Raw genomic sequence first — 20,356 nt, 5'->3', positions numbered from 1 at the left:
CTTCAGACTCACAGTGTCAACTCAAACTCTTACCAACCTGGTTTTTCGTAAGCGATGGGTCCCACAGTCCTACATCCTCCCATGTAGTGTTTTTCAAATAAAAGTCATTAGGTTCAAACTGCTTAAAATCCTGGAAAAGGGGAAGATGGGAAGAGAGGACAGAGAGTCAGAACCAAACACCTGGACCAAAACCCTAAGCAATCCCTGAGCATCCCCTGGATTCTCCCCGGGGGCTGCTGGCAAAGGGCACAGATCATTAACCCAAGGCAGTGGTGGTGTCCCACCTCCTCAGAGGTGCAGAGCTGTGAATATTCTCTGCATCATAAAACACCTGAAGATCCATTTTCAGTACTCATCTCCTGATTAACCCAAGACTGTGGTTACATAGTCATTTCAAAAGCAATCCTGGAGAAAAGTATTCCCAGACTCTGATGTTTGGGGTTTTTGGTTGCTTGCTTGCTTTTTGGGGGATACTGGTGTGGTGTTTGTTTTGTTTGATTGGGTCTGTTTGAATTTAAATTAATTTCACACAGGAATTCAGATAAAATTTTTTAAAGCTGGAGATGTGTGATGTCCAAGACACTCAATTCTTATTAAAAAAGTAACCTTATGAAGTACTTTGGCATGGAAGTCAGCAGCACAGAAGGACTCAAAAATAACATTTCCACTGAAATGAACATTGTCCCAGTTCAGAATTCTCCCCTTAAACGTGAGACTGGCCCAGCAAATTCTCCAAGCAGGAAGGACTGGCATTTCTTTCCCTTACACATCTCACTTCAGTGCTCTTCACAAGACACAGATAGAACAGCCAAAGCAATGGGTCATGTGCTGAGAGCTGCAAGGGGCTGTGGGGAACTGCCAAGGAAAGCTGCACTTGTGGGACAGCACTGATGGAGTCTGTCCAGGAGAGCAGCACAAACACCCTTCCCTTGTAGGAACTGACACAGGCATGAAGTGGTTCTTTAACTTCTGACCTGCTGTAGCATGGACTGACCCATCCTCTGCCCCCCCCAACATCCCACACTGCTCCCAGTTCCTGCAGCATTCCTGGGTGTTCAGTACCAGGTGCCACTTAACGATCCACCATAACCAAAGGGAACTCAGTGTCACCAAATCAGTCACACAGAGCCTCAGGTGTGTCTTGGCTCCACTAAACCTTCTAATAAGTGTTTACAGGTACATTTAACCTCAAGTTTTTAATGAGCACCTACTTTGTGTAGAACTGCAACAGGTCTAAAAATAACGTTACACCCCAAATCTCTCTCAGTGCCCCTAACTGTGGAGAATTTCAGTTCTAACTCTTGGGAGGTGCCATACTTACTTCTATATGTTCTTTACAGTATTCCAAACCAATGTCACTAAGGATTTTTTTCACAGTTTTCCGGGCCTTTCTTAAACTGCCAAGGTTGTTGACAGGAAGTTGGAACATAGTTTCTATTGAAAAAGAGAGTAAGAGAAAAGGTTTAAATCAAATGTGTTTTGTCTGACAGTGCTGCACTTCTAATTATTAGTAATTGTCTGCCTCATTTCCCCACAGAACTCGTATCAGAGCTGAACCTTTAACTAACAAACTATACATTCTGTCTGATTGTTCTTGGCTGAGGCTGCCCATAAGGCTGGAGAGGGCACTTTAACAAGGCAACAAACTGATGGAACAACTATTGCAGGACTTTCAGTGCATCTGGAAATAACTTATTTCTTTAGAGTGTTTGTCTTTACAAACCCCTATGCTGAAGTGCTTCAGAACTCAAGTTTCTCTCCTGTGCATACGTGTTCTAACTGATTTGAAAACTGGCAAGGTGAGCTCCAAGGGTTGTGTCAGCCTTATAACCCAGGTACCAGCATCTCTTTGGTGAGAAAGATGCCCCTTGCACTCAGCTTAGGTGGGGTGAGAAATTAATGCTGCTTCCCTCCTTTACTGCACTTAGAGCTTTAAGTGGCTGAAGCTGTTCAGCAAAGATCCTTCTATAAAAAGGGGCCCTGAGAGCTTGGCCAGAGACCTTCAGAGAGCAACCACTGGGGAAGTACGAGGGATGGCTTAAACCTCTGTGTGCACATGGAACTGTCAGCTACACAACAGGAGCTGCTCTTTTCCTCTGCTCTCCCCATTCCCACCCCTCCTTGCAGCTCTAACACTGTCCAGGCCTCAGACACTCCCTCTGTGCAGGAGGGACCCCGACTGCTCAAACAGCGAGGGTGATTCATGTCGGCCTTGCAGAGCCTGCTCACTCTGGCCCAGGGAATTGTTTTAAACCCTCATGAAGGCCTGGGAAACAAGGTCTGATCTGAGTTTCTGACTTCTTGTTATTGTGAAAACTGACTCAGGCAAATCAGTTACTGAACCCTGAATTCGAGGTTATGGTTCTTTATCAGATTTCCTAATCAAATTCTGATTTATCCACATGGCCACTGCCTCTGACTTGTATTAAGAGCTATTTCTAAAGGCACACATGGCAGAGAAGTTTAAAAACCACTTTCAACATAGGTAAGATGTTGTGACTGTTCTGTGTGTGAGGCTCTGAGTAGGTTACTCCAGAGTTACAAGTTCTGCTCTCTTTTCTCCCTGGCCTTGCCCACACGGGGTATCAGTTACTGTGTGAGCACCTCTGGGCAGAGGCTGCATCCTGTTATTTCTGCTATTGCTTAACATGCCTTTGGATCAAGTCAAATAAAAATAATACCATTTATGTCAAAGTACAAGCACATAAATGGTGGAAAATTTGAAACCAGTAATGGATATCTATCTTGCAAAAAGGAATTTGTACTGAGAAATTGCTGTATCAAAAAAATTAAGACCACAAAGAGCACATTTATTTGTTTCAGGGCAATTTTACAATTAGTTTAGTTACTTCAACAAGTAGAACAAAAATCTCGTTGACTAAAAATAATTTTGCTTTAATTGTAAAAACAATGTCTAATACAGCCTAAAGTGAGCCAGGTCCATTTTAAAGACAGAAAGAGTAACTAAAAATATTTAACAACAGGGCTGAGGGTCACCAATGTCAGTTTTGTGAAACATTAGTAACAAATTGGTTTAAAAAGATTCAAACCAGATCTGACTTGTGTGATACTAGAACTTCATTAACAGGACACAAAAAATAGCACATAGTGCACAGAGTGGTTTTATCCTTAAAGAAATGAGAAGGAATATTAGAAAGGAAGTATGCTTCCTTAACAGTCTATTCCAACTCTTCCCTCACAGAACTGGAGCTATGGCTCTCAACTCTGAGCTACAATCAAGTCACACAAGTCTGCTTTCAAAGCAGAGCATGAATTTTTTTTTTCCCAAACTCAAGAACAGCCATTTATTATAAGTTCTTGCTGCTGCAGGTCATAGAGCCAGAGTGAAAAATGTTATTGTAGCCAAGAAATGACTCGTGGCTCTACCAGCCCCTGCTCTCTGAAGGCAGTGGGATAATGTGGCTCTCTCTGGACTGCACTGGCTCAGTAACCCCTCCAGGCACTACCTGCAGGCTCCAGTTTAATATAAAAAATTCTATGGAGCAGCACAGTCAAGTGTGTTCAGGATTTGAATTAATATTTTCACGTGAATTTCAAATCCAAGGAGATAACGTCCTAGAAATTTTATTCCAGAAAAACCCAAGTGATTAGTATGAACTGCACAAACAGCAGTGCATGAACCAGTCATGGGAAAGCTCCTGGCAAGCCCTGCTGCTTTCTCTAAAATCCAGGTCCCCACTTCAAGAACAAACTCCTTTTGCCTACAAAGAAACCATTTCTGGTCTCACCCCAGTCAGTGCAGAGCTTGGCTTTGGGAAGTGATCACTTGTAAACTTGAGTCAGCCACAAGTCTCAAATAAAGTTTGTTATCAAATAAGTGATTTCAGCACAAAATGCCACTAAACTTCTTCACCAAAGGAACCAAATGCTTTACCTTAATTACTGTGTCTAAACATGCCTAATACACTGGGATACAGAAACCCAGAGAAAAAGCAAATTATTTAGAACTGCCTGAAAAGAAGATCTCTGGTCTCTCTGCCCCAAACTCTTGCCTCTGCCCTTTGCCTGCCTCAGTGAAGCCTTAACAAGACAAGAAACTCCAGGACCTTCCTTTCCCCTGCATCGTAACAGAGGAGAAAATTAAATCTTCACATCTGAAACCTGAACTTTTACAGATCAGCTTTTAAAATCAACCAAGTTCTGCTTGATGGCTGAATCCAACTCACCTGATCTAACAAAAAACCTCATTCTCAAGCAAGCACAGTTCATTTGATTAAGGAAATTTCTGACTATTTAATCACAGTCAGTGGAGAGCCAGATATTATTGTAGTTTGTGACTACAAAAGCAGCTTTTAGCACCTCCATTTCTATTTAGAGCAGTACCTCAAACTGTAATTGCACTGTACACAACCCTCTGCTGGCACCTCCTTGGGTGTGGACATGAAACCTGCTGGGATTGAGCAGCATCTCCAACACCATCCAGACAGTAATGCTGTTCTGGAAACGAGGGATGCTTTGTCTGCCTGAGGTCCCTCCTGTCCCACAGCAAAAGGCTTTTCCTCTCCATCCATCCCTAACCTTGTCAGCCACAGTGGGCAAAGTAGGGGGGAAAGGGTGTAACACCTTCAAATGCTCTCAGGAGCACTGGTGTGAATAGTCAGGAAAAAAACATCATTGCTGCTTAGTTTTAGGAACTTAACAGTGCAAATATCCCAAGAACAGGAAACCAGGACTTCTCATTTCTATGGCATGACAACACAGAAAGGAAACAAGGTCTAGCCCCAAATTAGCCACTGTATAGCCACAGAGCATTTTTAACAAACCCCAAACTCTTCACTACTTTTTTTTTTAAACAGATCTTAGCATTTAGACAGACTTTCAGTGACTTCCAACTCCAAATTACCTCTTCACCACTTGACTTACTAGCACTTCAAATTCCAGATGGAAACAATTGCAGTCTCTATTCTAAAAACACCCAGAATGTCTGACACATCCTCCTGTTACATTGCTGATTTTTAAACCAGTTTTAACATTTAATAAACTACCCTCACTGTACCAGCTTCAACTGGCCATGCAGTTCAGTCCTGACACATACCAGTTACCAAGGGACTGGAACCACCTAAGAGCTGAGTCAAAAGATGAATTAAAAAGATGACTGTGCAATTATTTGGAAAAATTACTGTAAAATACAGTAACTGCATGTCTGGTTTAGTCTTCTAGGTTGCAACAGTGAATGTTATGCTACATTTCTCTGTCAGGGCAAACAGCCCTGCCTTAGGAGGGGTGTCCTGATCTCACACCCAATGCTGCACTCCCACCTCACAGGAAGGTCTGCACTCAGAGCCAGGGGAGGGACCACCAGAGGGAAAAACACCCACATCCACCAATTATCAGGGGGGATAAAAAAGAGAAAACTCCCACCTGTCTTTAGACCCCAAAAGATCTTTCTATTTTAGTGTAACTAAAATCTTAATTCTCCAGTGGGTCTTTTGTATCTTGGCCCTCAGCAGAGGAGCTGCTGTGCATCTGCTGCCTTTGATGCCCTCAGGTATCAGGTGTGGGGCTGTTCCAGCTCTCACTGATGAAAGGACTGATCTTCCCACGTGCAGCTTCACAGCACCCACAAGCCACAACACTGCTGAGATTCTGGGAAAGGTGCACCAGTGGCAGACAGCCTTTCTCCCTCAACTGAAATCCTCAGCCAGTATTCACAATCTGCCCACTGTGTTATTTGCAAGTTTGGACACTATTCAGGGTGCTCACTAGGCTGGGTTTACGTTTCAGCTTTGGTCCAGTGCAAGCAGCAAGCACAGTGTATTTCTAATGTCATGGTCTGCACAGTAAAACTGTGTTTTCAGCAAGAAATAAAGACTAAAGAACTAACCTGCAGGAAGACCTTGCTGTGCAAAGGTACCATGACAGCACCACTCTAGGTTTTCTAGAAAACCTACTCTAGGTTTCCTTCTCTTTGTGCTTAACTGGAAATGACACCATTTCCTGCCCACACAGGACACCTCCCATGACGAGCAAGCACAGAACGTGGGTGACCTGAACATTCTGTGAGGGAGAGTCTGCACCCAGCCAGGTTTGGAGAGAGCACTGCTGTGAAATGGCAGGTAAAAACCAGTTATGGAATTCCCCAAAAGCTGGACACAAACCCCCCAGCCCCCAGTGCATTTTATCCTGTTCAGGCATCCCAGACCTGTACGAGGACAGGGATCCTGAAGCTCTTCAGTGGCCACTGGCTCTTCCCAAGTGCCTGTTCATCACTGGCACAACCAAGCCAGTGGAATTCTAGACTCTAATGGGACTAGAGGAATAACTGGGAAGTTCCTGTCTGGATATTTCATTTATTTCCTTCAAAAGTGTCATGAACATAGCTCTAAGTTGATCTGAGTTCCCAGAGCAGAGCAGTTAGAAGAAGCAGTCAATCAAGAAAAGGAGAACTACAAAAATTAACCTTTCCTAGTGAGTACTGAGTGAAAAATATGAATGAAAAAAGGAAGTGCAAACTTTTTTTACACACATTTAGCAATTTTCTTGACGTTCAGTTTCTTTTTACCAGCTGATGATTCCCAGTCCTACAATAAAAACCTCACAGGAACATAGAGGTAGAAAGCTGGAAACTCCTTTTGAGAGCATCTTCCCTCACAATGAAATATATAAAATTACTCATAATAAGCAACATCTACCCCTCCAAGCACCCCTTATACACTAAGGTAATTTTTTCATAGAATCTTCACAGAACAGTTTGGGTTGGAAGGGATCTTAAAGCCCATCCAGTGCCACCCCCTGCCATGGGCAGGGACACCTTCCACTAGCCCAGGTTGCTCCAAGCCCCGTCCAACCTGGCCTTGGACACTTCCAGGGATGGGGCAGCCACAGCTTCTCTGGGCAACCTGTGCCAGGGCCTCCCCACCCTCACAGAGAGGAATTTCTTCCTAATGTCTTCAAATTTCTTCTTTTCATCTCTTGAGCTGCTGCTTCTTAAAGGCATTCCATGAAATTCACACTTCCATACAACTTATGCTGAATAACTGACCTCAGAATAGATCTGTCCATGCAATTAAAACTCTCTTAGGGACATTATTAAAAAAAAAAAAAAAAAAAAAGCATCAGTTTTACCTTCTCTTATGAGCACATAAGGTTGACCCTCCCTTTCCTAATGCTCTCATTTACTCCTATTATGAAGACTGAGAAAACCTGAAGTTTTGGGTGATCTGACACCCAGCATTACCAATGGCACTGCTGAACAAAGCATTAGGTGTGAGCGTGTGTGCAAACAGGCAATTGGATAAGCAGTGTGTAAACCCAGCCTCTTCTGTCCCACTGTGACTGTTAGTTTACATCTCCACTCACATCAATCTTATTACAATCATCAGCAATGTAAGAACTCTAGTTCATTAAAGCAACATTTCTGCACATGCTTATAAACCAGAACTTCTCTTACTCTCTCTTTTCCCCTCTCCCCATCATCCTCTGCTGCCTCAAAGGTCCATCTTTTCGGTGCTCCTTCCCCCTCATCCTCCTCCTTTCTTTGCTGGTTCTTGGCCTTCTTGGTCCTTACCTCGCTCATTTTCCCTCTTCTCCTCTTCCCTGTGCCAATTCATAGCGTCCACATTCTTTCGTCGTTCTCTCTCATCCTGTCTCCACCGCTTCTTGATATCTTTGTCCTTAACTTGCTCATTTTCTCTCCTCTTCTCATCATCCCTGTGCCATTTTATTGTTTCAGTATTTTTCTGTGGTTCCACGCTTCTTTTGAGATAGTCTTGTCGCCTCCTCCTCTTTTTTAACATATCCCTTTCCCTGGCACGAGCCTGCTTTTCTTTCTGGGAAAGAAAAGCTTTACGGGGCATCATGAGCTGCTGCTGTACCTGCAATTATATCGTATCCATGGAATGACACACTATACATGCACCCAGCCAGGCACCAACACCAACACTCCAAAGGAGTCCAGACTCGGAACGCTAAGCCAGGACAATGCACTGCTTGTTCTCTCCCCTGCACAGCCCTGGGCTCGCTCCGTGTTGGATGAGGACAGGCACTGCCAGCTCCAGGCACCACCTCCCCGGCCCCTCTGCAGCACCGGGAAGGGACCCCCTGGAACCCTCTGGAATGCCCTGGAGCCCCAGGCCTGAGCACTGAGATTTCTGTGCCCTCCTCACGACCCCTCCCACCGAGCTTTTAGCAGCCCCTCGGCGTTGCTGCACCCAACTGAAGGAACAGGCTGCTAGGAAGGAAACTTGGGAATGGTCAAACCTGTTTCCTCCCTTAGTGGAGAGCTGCACTGAACCAAACTTAAAGGTGCTCATTGATCTTTTCAGACCTCCATCTCCACCCAGTTGGGTTGAAAATGGCTCCCTCTTCTCTTGGCTGGGAAGAGGGATTAGGAGACAAGCCACAATCTGAAAAATTGTGTAAGCTTTGTTTCCTGGGGAAACCTGGCCAAAACATTAACTGCAGTTAATGACATAAGTCCTGACTCATCTACTCAGACTTCCTCCAAGTATGTTATGTCTTGCTATTCACAAGAACAAAGGGAAAAAAATGAGACTATTTACTTGGAGTTTCTGCTGACAGCATTCCCCAGGAGTGGGGCTTCTTGGGTTTGGGGTTTTGAGGTTTGAGTTTCTTGTTTTTAAAGAGGTGCCAATGGAGATTACACTTAGCAAAAGGTTTTACTTTTGGTTATTCTCTGTATTCACCCAACACGTTCATATCTTCAAATGTAACAATGTTAATACCTGCGATTTTGAAATCATGGAGAACAAAACAGACCCCAGGAAGAAGTTATATCATTACGAACAACCTTTAAATTCCCTTCTGTACACACTGAGCAATGCTTCAGCAATGACAAACTGCAATTGTGGCCCAGGTTTGAGGGTTTTTTGAGTTTGCTTTGGTTGGGCTTTTTTGTTTAACTTTTGTTTAGAAGAGAGATTTGCAGAGGTCTAATCAAAATGAAAACTGCAGAAAAGGACAAAATTACTAGATTAGAATACTTAAGCAAAGCCCAAAACAAAATGAAACAAATGTACTTTTAAAATTTAGCTACCTTTTGGAAAGCACTTGTTCCCAGCATGCAATACTCCATCTTTTTCCTACAGAAAAAGCAATGTTTCAAACCCTTATTCTAAAAGCTGTTCCTTTCCCCTACATAAATACCCCACCCCACACACTTCAACCCTCTCCTCTGGTCCATTGCCTTTGTTAGCTCTGTATCATGATCCCATGGTTTTCATTCCAATAATTCAACCCCAAATTTCTTAATATCCATAATACTAAAAGGGAAGGGCTGCAGCAGAGTCAAACACCATAATCAAAAAAATGCATGCAGTTTGGCAACACATTAGTACAGAAAATTCAGATTATGCTCCAAATTACTTCATTAAAAGGTGTAGGTAGCTCTCTACCAGACAGCCTCGGTTTAGGTATTAAATATTTGGGAATAACAGTTGGCATTAAAATCAGAAAGCAACGAGAACCCAGGATCAACATCCTCAGTGCAACCCAGACACTGCAAACCTTCACCAGGGTTTCACTTCTCTGTGGGCTGGGTGCCAGGACATTACTGGTGTTTACTCGAGCAAACTTAACTCATTCACTTTTAAACGTACATTATCTTTACAATTTGATCAGTAACCTGATTCAACTCCAATAACAGCATGAATTAAATTGGAAGTAAAACACACGTCATGCAAATTATTCTCCCCTCTCCCCCACCCAAGGCAAGTACCAACATTTAAATTTGTCATTTAAAAAAAAAACCCTTCTGGGACTAATTGTTATATTTTCTTTCATTTGTTTGTTTTGTTGGTGGGTTTTTTTTCCCCTTTGGCTTAACTTTTCACAGTATTCTTCCCTCCCCTCCCTTTATACAGCCCACTTTGACAGACCAAGCTATAGACAAATGATAGAAAATATCTTAATAAAGAGCATTTCAGCTGAATTTCCAAAATTAAACATTTCAATTGAGATTCAAATATGTAATGTCAGATTCCAAGGAATAACTTAAAAGGACATCCAACTTGAATTAAGTATCTTTGAACTTCCCTACCCCAATTCAGAGGTTTTCCCCCAGTTTAGCATGGCATTACTTCAGGCAGGCTGGTCATTTCCCTTGCAGTCAGAACCAGCTTTCACTTTTACTTCTGATGGTTTCAAACCAACAGAGGGGAGAAAATTTTAACCCAGGAAACTAATTAATCTGCAGTGAAGCTGCCAGACTGACTGAGCCCAAACCCACCACCCCTCAATTTCTCTGGAGTTCAAGCTGGTGTTCCTTTTAAGTTCAAAACATCCACACCTCAGAAGCAAACAGTCAAAACTATCCTTTCTACTATTTTTTGCCCATACTTTGTCAAACAAAAATCTCAACTCTTCCCCATCTATTCAGTACATATGATGAAGTATTTACCTCCAAAATTGATGGTGCTTGGGCGTCTCAGACTCATTGGACAAGTTTCCTGCACAAGCCTCCAAACCCAACTCTCTTGCAGGCCGCCCCTCAGGGGGATGTGGCACCTACTGGGGGAGCCCCCAGCCCGGGCACAGGAGGAGGATCATGTCCTGCTGTACAAAACAAAGTGATACAGACAAAGGTAAGAGATGTGATAAGGGCAATCTCACACTGACAATGAGCCATCAGTGCTCCTTCCAAAGCACAGTGCTGTGCCTGGGCTGCTCTGAGTGCAGGTCACAGGGCTGCAGCTTAAATAGCAGATTGTGCTGGGTGGTGCTGCCTGAGGAAACATGAAGTGCTCAGAGTGCAGTTGAGGCACCCAGTGCACAAGTCCAGCAGTGAAAAGAGTGGGAATGCTCCTCCTCACACTCCAGCCAACCTTCTGGCTGAGGGGGTTCAGAGCTGTTTGCACTGCCCTGAGCTCTCAGCACCACCCAGCTCACAGCTGCACCCTGAGGGACACAGTGAACACCCACAGCAACAGCACTGCCCTGAGCTCTCAGCACCACCCACAGCTGCACCCTGCAGGGCTGAGGGACACTGAAGCACCCACAGCAACAGCACTGCCTTGGGTAGCTCATTCTTCCTGCAAGGGTCCATACAAACAGGCCCCACCTTCAATGACCAGACTATGGGACATCAAACAGGGGTCAGTCACAGCCCTGGGGACACACATTCCTTTGGGAAGGAATTTAATTCAGATTAGAACTCAATTATATTGCTAGGAGGAGGATGGGAAGTTTTGGGGAATGGCATGTAAATGATCACACTTCTGCTGGAAGACTGATCCCTCTTCAACTCCCATCAGCCATGGACAGAAACTCAGTTTTGAACAGACTGGAAACACAAGACACAACAGCAGCACCACGAAATCTGGAACAGCCAAATCTAAAGTTCATAAAAGCAAAACTTGTTGAGTCATTTAGAATTACTTTGCCAAGGCATAAAGCAAAATAAATTGTTAGATTTTAATCTCTTCATTATTCAGACAGAACATCCACAGCTGAAAGTACAGATTGCTTTCTTTGGCAAGTACAGTTCCAACACAAGACACTAAAACATTTTAAGAAATTAAAAAAGACAAAATTCTTAAAATGCTTCACACTGAGGCAAAACTGAATATTGCATCTGCTTTAACAAGAGCACCAGCCATACCTTCAGACAGGTAAGGAGGGATGATGGGTGGTTGTTTCATACTGAAGTATTTTCTAACTAGAAGGTAACTTAGTGCCCACATGCCTCTAGGAAGCCCAAATTACCTCTCTCCCATGGAATCCTCCCTGCAGAAAGCACACTTGTGGGTGAGGACCCATCAGCCTTGAGAGCAGATCAGTGACAATTAGTTTATCAGGCTGATGATGCTGAGCTCAGGGAAGCACTTCATCCCATGCTGGGTCTCCACAGACTGAGTATCATTGCCCTGCACTGTGTTGCTGACAAGGATCCCCAAGCATCTGGCATTTCTGACTCCATATAATCCAAATTTCTTTTATTTTAGCCCTTATTTTGCCAGTATTTTATCTAACAGCCCAACACAGGAGCAAACATCAGAGCTGGCTGCAGCTCTAAGATCCTGGGTGAGATGAAACAAGACTTGGTTTCTTGATACTGTGCTTTTTATCTCCCTATTCCAACTGCTTTTAGAATAAGGCAACTTTTAACAATTTGCCCAGCTAACTACATTTAATAACATGCTCTAAAAGGCAGCCATGAAACAGATTTGCAAAGAAGCCTGGTAGTGCAACACTGAGTGAAATCTCTTAAAATACAAGAAAAATATGCAAGAAAATGAACCTGTGGTTCCCACAGCAACGGAAAAGCTGCCTCCCTGTGTATGCAGGTTAAATGGTGCTGTGTGGAATGATGGTGTGTAACACTCTATATTCACATGAGGACAAGGATGGCCTGTCCCTGGGACTCTGGGACATGACAGCTCCAGGACAGCTGAGCAAGGAAGAATGAGAGCCAGGAAGCAGAAAGGTGTCTCAGGGAAAAGCGAGCAAGTCAAAAACACCAGGAGTAGAAATACCAGGGAGAACAGAGAAGCTGAAAGAACTGAAGCTACTAAAAACTCCCTTGAAAAGGTGAGAGTTGCAATTAAATCTCTCTCCTCCCTGCACTGAGTGACTGAAGAGTCAGCTCCCGACACATCTATCGCTGCCTGACTTTGAGCATTTTCACTTTCTTCCCTTGGACTCTTCCCTTTTCACATTATTTAAGCATTTCTGGCCTAGTTTTCTGAGGGCCGTGCACCCACACTCCTGTGAAGGTAATGAGATTTGCAGTTTAACAGCACATCTGAAATGCCAGACAACTCAGGGCTCATTTTTCCAATCCACTATAATCCTGGAGGGAGAGTGTTTTGTAACAGCAGCATTTTGAACTGAGAGCACTCAGCCACTGCAGCTGGAAGGTCCTGCCCAGGGAACGGGATGGTCCTGCAGCTTCCAACACACCCCAGCTCCAGCAGGGAATTTGGGATGCACAGCTCCAGGTCAAACACAGCACTTCAGTTCAACCTTAAGCAAACGAGCCCCAGCCCTTCAGCTTGTTCCTATATCCAAGGTCCTTTAACCCACATCTACATCCAAAACAGGACTTATTGAAAAGATATGAAAAAAAACCCCAAACACCAAATCAAACCCTGGGGAAAAATCTGACGTTGTTTTAAAACTAAGACACCTGGAACTGAAGGCAATCAACAACTGCAAGTTGCTACCTGGTCAAAGCACTGCCAAACTCACGCAGCACTGTGCACGTGACACCAGCTCCCATCACAGACAAAAACACTATTTCTTAAAAGACCCTTTGTCAAAAAGAAACATTTAAAGAACATTTCAGAGATTAAATCAGCTACATCCAAAAAAAATTCAAGTTGTGTGCCAAACCAAAAGGACCATTTCACACCCCCTCTCCTGACATCCCATGTAAACATGGCTTCAGGAGAGGAGATGAGTCCATCTAAAGTGTGGTACTAAAACACTCCCATCTTATCCTCTGGAGGAAATTCTGAGCCTAAATCTTTATTGTGCTGTTTCAATGGCTATAGGCAATTTTCAGCAAGGGTTTATGAAACTCTGGTTTACATCTCTTTTTTGGTGCTTGCTGTGTCCCTTCAGCTCTTGCACTAAGAACTCTCAAGTTGTCATCACAGGAGAAACTTCATGGAAGACAGCTGGAGTGAAAGGAATTGATAAGGCTGATGTGCCTGTCTCCATTCATTCTTTATTTAAAGGTTAAAAGCCCACCTTCTGCAGTCCAGCAGACAGGGATCTCCTAAGTCATTCACACACTTCTCATTCTTGCTCAATTTCTGGAATTTTCCACTGGAGCCCGAAGCTCCATCTGGTGGGTGTGGACACTCACTGCAAAACTGAGCGGGAATTAACTGTTTCCTCATCCACTTCTGTTCAGTAGGAGTTCTGGGCACTGTGGCACCTCTGTGCCCCTCAGTGAAATCCAAAATGGTCACATTTCCATTGCTCTGGGAACCACAACTCCTCATTTCTGCTCCTGATGAACAACTTGCTTCCCTACACTCTGCTGGGAGCTCCTCCTGGGTTTTTTGATTTGGGTGACATAGGCTGAGGTGTGTCAAAGGATGTGCTGTTGCTAAATCTGAGTGTTTTCTGAGGGATCTTTTGAACACACATGACAAAGCCCACATCAACACCAGCCATCTACTGCACTCTGAGAAGCAGTTTGAAATTGTGTCCATTCTCCAGGGCACAGGAAATCTTGAATTAGAGGCACTTGCAGCTCAAGAATTAGGCTTGCACAACTACTGCCATCTTAAAGGATATTTCTGTGCCTGTCCAAGACCTCCAAAGATGAATGTTTATATGCATACAGACATGTGCAGTGAAATCAAGATGCAACACACATACTCAATAGGAGAGCCTGGCTTGTTTAGGGCTATTTCTAAAAGATTTGGGTGTGAAATGCAGCAAAGCCTGCACATCTTGCTGAAATTTGAAATCGAGAGTGGAGATCATTGAAGCACAAAGGATATTATTTGCTTACACCATTATATCCACACTTCAGTGATCAGGAAAAAAGGCTTCATGAATATGCTCTACAATTGCAAAATAATCCTCATCTAGATTGTAGCTAAGCATGAACAATCCCAGAATAAAAATTATTTTGGAAATAGAAGAATGGTTAACGAATCAGCAGTTACTATTTAAATTAAATCAAGAATCACCTTAAAATTTTCAATGCAAAGCTTGCAAAAACATTTGTCTAATCAAACAAAGCGGCACAGAAGTCGCTGTAAAATGTGCAGGAACAAAGCAAATAATCAATATACATGTAATTTATGACTGGATTACACTGACTGTGAAACTGCAGCCAGATTAGACTGCAAGGGAAAAGGGTCCCCAGCCTTGTGTGTCATGTTTCCTGACATCACCACTGTGTCAGCAGCCAGAGCAGAGCCCCATCCAGCTGAAAAGGAGTGGTCTGGGGGCAGAGCAGCTCCTTCACTCACCACACACAAGTGCTGGGCCTGGGCCAAGCCCCAGGGCAGCAGGAACAGGGCTCATGGCAGCACAGACACACACACAGGTATTTACATCGGGAGGGAAGTGCAGCCTTGGTGTGTCCTGCCCAGCAGAGGCACGGCCTGTGTGCAGGGGCAGAGCAGCCCAGCGGCACAGTGGAGCACACAAATACTTTCACAGGCTCATCCAAAGCCCTGCCAATCCGTGCTTTCTCAGACAGCAGATACATCAGCTATTGAAGGGATCTCGCCAACTGGCTGCACTGAGTATTTAAAGTGTAAAAATAGTCAGGGAAGGAGGCTGGTGCCGATTGTTTTTCCTCTGCCTTACACTTCACACACGCGATGCACAAACGCTGGCATTACGAGATTGGGTAAAGTCTGTAAAGAAGAGCTTAAAATCAGTCTTACCACTTCACATTTCTTACCTCTTTCCCTTTCTGTCTAAGCATAGCTCCCAAGTGCTCCAGCCCCTGCCTACATTCCAGTGTTAATCCACCTCAGCTACTGCTGTCCTCCAGCTGACTCAGGAACCTTCCACAGGCAAGGCCTTCAGAGCAGCAGCAGCAGCAGCAATGGGGAAACAAAACAGAACAGAACATCACAAACTTGAGCTGGACCAGTTAGGAAGGGAAAAAAGCATTTTAAGACCATTATCTTGCCCACTTAGATTCCGAGAGCCATTTTGTCCCCTCACTGTTGCTGCTATGAATCTGCATCACCAACAGCTCCCTTGGCCCAGCTGCAGCACCAGCACAAACTCCCAGAGTCACAGCAGAGATCAGTGCACAGGAGAGGTGACCCGGGGTGAAAGGGAGCACTGCTGGGGGCTGGGACAGAGGAGGGGAGCTGGGGCAGGGAAGAGACAGCAAACTGAAGCCAGAGCAGGCCCTTTCCTCCACCTGAGGGGCTGGATGGGCTGAGTGTTTCTTCAGGGGACAGCTGCTCACACAGCTGCTTACTTTCTAATTCTTATAAATTGTTTTAGACACTACTCCAGAAGTAGATATTAAATGAAACATTTGGCAACATGATCTGGATACACCTGCAGGTGTGGGGTGTTCACAGGGTCAGCTACACAGGCATAGGCCAATAGTCACTGTCATTTTTCATCAAAATAATCTTTAATGCCTCCTTAAAAAAACCCCAACAACTAAGGATATAAATGGTGGCGACTGTAAGTGACTCACTGCAGAAAAAATGATATTTACTCCATTCTTACTCAAAACCATCAACTGCCACACACATTCAAGAGCACTACTGTGAGATCACAGACACTAAATTCAAGCCTCCTGTTTGCCTTTTGAGAGCTGCAGTGAAGCTCTGAACAATGCAGCTCTTGCCTTGAGGCATATGGCCCTCAGGTAGATAAATAAGAGCTACACCCTCTCGAAAAATGTCTTTATTCAAATCTAGAACGTGTATTTGATTTTTAAACCAGATCTAAGTTCTTCCTGAAGGCTCAAAAGGAACAGGGCAATTTGGCCATCCTGCCTAGGAAAGCCAGGGCACTCTTCCCCAGTGTGTCAGCTGAGGCAAAACACACCTTCCACATATGCAGAAGGCATAGGATTTCTTTTTGAGAAAACTAAATTAACATGAACAAGAGTTCTTTTCCTTCTAGTGCACATACAGATTCAGACCAGCACCTCTCATTCTCATCTCCATCTCTTACACTATTAAGAATACACTTCTATCAGCAGATCTACTTGTATGGGCAGGACTACCTCCACATTAACAATTATCCTGTTACAATTATGCTCATAGAAACCATATCCTATATACCTATATAGATATAAATCTAGGCAGAGCAGATCTTGACTTACTATAATGAAAAACTCCTGTGCTGCTTGTTCAGATGCAGGCCAGTATAGTCACTGCTGGCTTTTTAAACAAGCGTGTTACAAGCACCTTAGAAAACACAACCCCAGTAAATGCAGCATGGTTAATACAAAACCTCAGCTGAACTAATGATTTAAAAAAATCCCCCATTTTTTCCCCTGCAGATAAAGCAGCTCCAGTGACACCTGTGACACACTAAGCAGCTGCAGCCCTGTACCTGTTCCCTGCCTCTCCTGACACCCAAGCCCCACACACTGACACTGGTCCTCCTCAGATCTGACACTGGTTTGTTCATTCCCAACCTAAACCAACTTCGAGTAGTGGAGCAAAGACAACTTTCCCTTCCTGAAAACACCACCCCACAAAACACACCCCAATAAGTTTCCTACAAAGCTGCTAAATCTGATTTGCAGCCACCTCAAAATAAACACATTAACCCAGGAGCACTGCCTTTGCTGCACAAAACCATTTGTTTCAATTGCTTTCTTTGCATCAATCAAATCAGCTGCCATCTTAATAAGAAGCTATAAAATATACATTTGGACTGTATGACTTCTGACTACTGATAAGATTCTGATATGTTTCTGTATTCCAGGAATGCTACGGTAAACTTTCACATTTGCTTTCAGTGTTTACTGTTATTATGGAGGGGTAAAGCTGGGTTGGGAATAATCTTCCATTATTCCCTCTGCAGTGTGTGAGCACAGCTCACCTTCCCCAGAACACGGGAACACTCTCACCTACGACCTACCAGCGATTCAGTCACGGCACAGGGAGTTTGGGACGCACCCAACAAATGAGGTTTTATACTATTAATGCTTAATTAAAATGCTGTTGCAATATAACCCTGTCAGTGACACACACCAGCTCTGGAAATGCTCATGGGCACCTTCTGACAACTGGTAACTTCTACCCTACACACACAGAAACACTATGAAGTTCTTCACCTCGTCCTGAGGAGCACACACACCTTCCTAGGTGTGGTGATTGTGCAGCTGATGGTTAATGCTGCAGGGCAGGAACTTCCCAAACCAGCCAAGAAGCTCCTCTCCTGTGAAGGCTTTTCATTCCTAAGCACTGTGAGCAGCAGACACTTGTCTGTCCTACCTACAAGCAAACCAGCCACCTTTCACCCTCATCTCCCACACTTCCAAAGCATCTCCCTCCTACACCTGAACACAAGGGAGCTTACAAGCTCTTCATGACAACAGAGTTTGAAGCATAAAGAGTGGTAACCTAAGGAGATACTTTCTACGAACCTGTCTGATGGATCATCACTTCAAATTCAAAACAAAACAAGATTTTTTTAAATAATGGGGCACAAAAAACATATCAGTTTGCAATAATCTCAGAGCTGTCCCCAGACACTGGGAGCAACTCATTTCTGTTGGAGACCAAAAAATAATTCTTATGAGCTAATTAAAAATGATATTGATTTGAGTAAAGGGCAGCATACTAGAAAAGAAAAAGTACAAAGCCATTTAACTTAGTTTTACTTTTGAAAAACAAGTTATTCGTCGTGTGAAGTTTAAGTATTTGCTGTAATAACCTTCAGAAAAGGTAACCATTATGTTACCATTAGGTAACCCATCAGCATCTGGTGCAATTCTTTTAACAGCAGGGTGTTCCTCTGGTGTTGTCTCTGGTGAATGTTTGAAGATTTCAGCACATATCATGGTACATGTCCATGTGCTGACAGCAAAGTACTGCCCAACATCTGCAAATGCACATCTGCACAGGAATCAAGCCTGGGTTTGGTTTGTTATTAGAAGCACAAAAAAAAAAATCCCCTGCTTTTCTGTTTCTCAAGCAGGCTGGTCCATCTTTCTCACCTAGAAGGATGACAACTTGTGATTATGAGTTGCCAGAGTCCTCAAATGAAAGTTTTCCTGAGACCCTGCAGGAGGAAGCAGTGCTGGGGCACACACAGCTGAGCCACAGCAGTCAGCTAAGGTCGGTCCGTGCTACCCTGACAGGCAGCAATGCTGTGTCTCCATTAGCTCACACCCTGCACCTCCAACAGAAACAGAAAATAGGCGTAAAAATAAATAAAAACACAGCCAGCAAAATAATCCCCCAACTTAAGAAAAAGGGGTGCAGGAATAAAAACCTCTTTCACACCTACCAAACGCCTCAAATACATCCAATAAACAACGAACGACAACACCTCCAGGTACGGGGGCTCTGCCCCGCGGCCCCAGACAAAGCCCCCCGAGGCTCGAGGAACGCCCGGCGCCCTGGGCTGGGGGCTGCAGCCACGTGCCCGAGGGCTCAGCGAGCGAACGGACCGCGAGGCCCGTCCGGTTGTGACAGGGCCCGCGCCCGGTGCCCCCGTTCCTGCCCCGTTCCTGCCGCCCCCCGGTCCCGGGGCCCCCCCGGAGCCCCCCCCGCCGCAGCGGGGCCCGGCGCGCAGGGCGCCCTCTGGCGGTGCCGCCGCGCAGCGCCCCGGCCTGGCTGCGGTGGATCGGGGGGGCCCGAGTGTCCCCCGCGGGCACGGCCGGGGGCACCGGGGCTGGGGGCACCCCCGCACCGCGCACCCCGCGGGGCTTGCTCTGGGACCCCCCCGGGCTGCAGCCGCCGCGGGCAGTGGGTGCGCGGCACGGGGGTGTCTCCCCGGTGCGGTGCGAGGCTCCGGGGGTGGGTTCCCCGCCTTTGTCTGCGGAGCGGTGTCGGTAACCGTAGCCCGGGGCAGGGGCGGGTGAGGCAGCGCCGCTCCATCCCGCGGCTGCGGCTCGGGATGGCAGCGGCGGATCCCGCCTTCTCCCGCGGGCACGGACCCCTCGGCTGCTCCCATTCATCGCATCTGGCCCCGCTCAGCACCGGTGCAGCCGCACCCCGGGATGCTGGCCCGGCCGGCGCTGCCGCTGCCCCGGGACGCGGCCGTGCGGGGAAGGGAGGCGGCCGGGCTGGCGGCGGGGCGGGAGCAGCGCCCGGTGCCCGCAGCCGCCGGGGCTCCTCAACATGTGTGCGGTGGGGAGGGGCCGCCGCCAGCCCCGCAGCCGGCGCGGCGGGCAGGGCGCGGGATGCCCGCGGGAGGAGGAGGAGGAGGGAGGCAGGGAGGGGGCGGGCGGGCGCTGCCCCCGCCCGGGTCGCCCCGCGGACCCGCGCTCGCACCTACCTGAGCGGGCTGTCCTCGCAGCGAGGGCGGGCTGGGGGGGGCGCCGGACCCTCCCCGGCGCCGCCCGGTCCCGAGGCGGGCGGGCGGGCGGAGCGGAGCCGGCGGCGGCGCGGGGGAGACAAAGGGGGGGATGTTGGGGGAGGGCAGTGTGCGGGGCGGGCGGTGCGGGGCGGCCTCGGGGGCGGGAGCGGCGGGCACTGGTCCGGGGGCGCGGGGCGGGGGCGCGGGCGGCAGGCGGGGGCAGCGCCCGGGCCCCTCAGACAATACAGCCGGGTCCCGCTGCCCACAGCTGCCCGGGCCAAGATGGCGGCCGAGAAAGAGCGGAAGTGACGCCAGCCCCTCATTAGCATACGGGACTCATTGTCCGGCGGGAGGGGAGGGGGCCGCGCCCCGGGGGGGGCGGGGGAGCCCCGGGGGTCCCGATGGTCCGGCCCCGCCGCGCCCGCCCCACCGGGCGTTGACACGGCCCCAC

The 20,356-nt window shown here is 46.5% G+C and overlaps 1 protein-coding gene and 1 long non-coding RNA gene across 7 annotated transcripts in view; one reads left to right on the top strand and one right to left on the bottom strand.

Annotated features, from left to right (window-relative positions):
• Window positions 1–6,428, top strand: part of LOC135423701 (uncharacterized) — a 39,262-nt gene extending 32,834 nt beyond the window's left edge. Inside the window, exon 4 of the long non-coding RNA XR_010434907.1 lies at window positions 5,971–6,428. This is a non-coding gene — a long non-coding RNA (uncharacterized LOC135423701). The remainder of the gene's footprint in view (window positions 1–5,970) is intronic.
• ADNP (activity dependent neuroprotector homeobox) overlaps window positions 1–20,269 on the bottom strand; it is a 26,294-nt gene extending 6,025 nt beyond the window's left edge. The window contains exons 1-8 of one of the 6 annotated variants that reach the window (XM_064674206.1): window positions 19,885–20,266; window positions 18,599–18,774; window positions 15,353–15,474; window positions 10,379–10,530; window positions 9,017–9,062; window positions 7,529–7,835; window positions 1,322–1,434; window positions 38–130 (exon numbers count right to left, since the gene is read on the bottom strand). In XM_064674206.1, the coding sequence (XP_064530276.1) occupies window positions 38–130; window positions 1,322–1,434; window positions 7,529–7,835; window positions 9,017–9,055 (552 nt within the window). In that variant the 5' untranslated portion in view covers window positions 9,056–9,062; window positions 10,379–10,530; window positions 15,353–15,474; window positions 18,599–18,774; window positions 19,885–20,266. Of the gene's footprint in view, window positions 1–37; window positions 131–1,321; window positions 1,435–7,528; window positions 7,836–9,016; window positions 9,063–10,378; window positions 10,534–15,352; window positions 15,475–18,598; window positions 18,775–19,884 lie in introns of all 6 variants that reach the window. The other 5 variants (XM_064674205.1, XM_064674207.1, XM_064674208.1 and 2 more) reach the window with 5 other exon arrangements.
• Window positions 20,270–20,356: the final 87 nt, after the last annotated feature.

The sequence above is a fragment of the Pseudopipra pipra genome, chromosome 17 (genome assembly GCF_036250125.1).
Source record: "Pseudopipra pipra isolate bDixPip1 chromosome 17, bDixPip1.hap1, whole genome shotgun sequence".
Taxonomy (NCBI): Eukaryota; Metazoa; Chordata; class Aves; order Passeriformes; family Pipridae; genus Pseudopipra; species Pseudopipra pipra.
The sequence above is the reverse complement of the archived record's forward strand: the minus strand, read 5'-3'. Positions and strand labels throughout refer to the sequence as shown.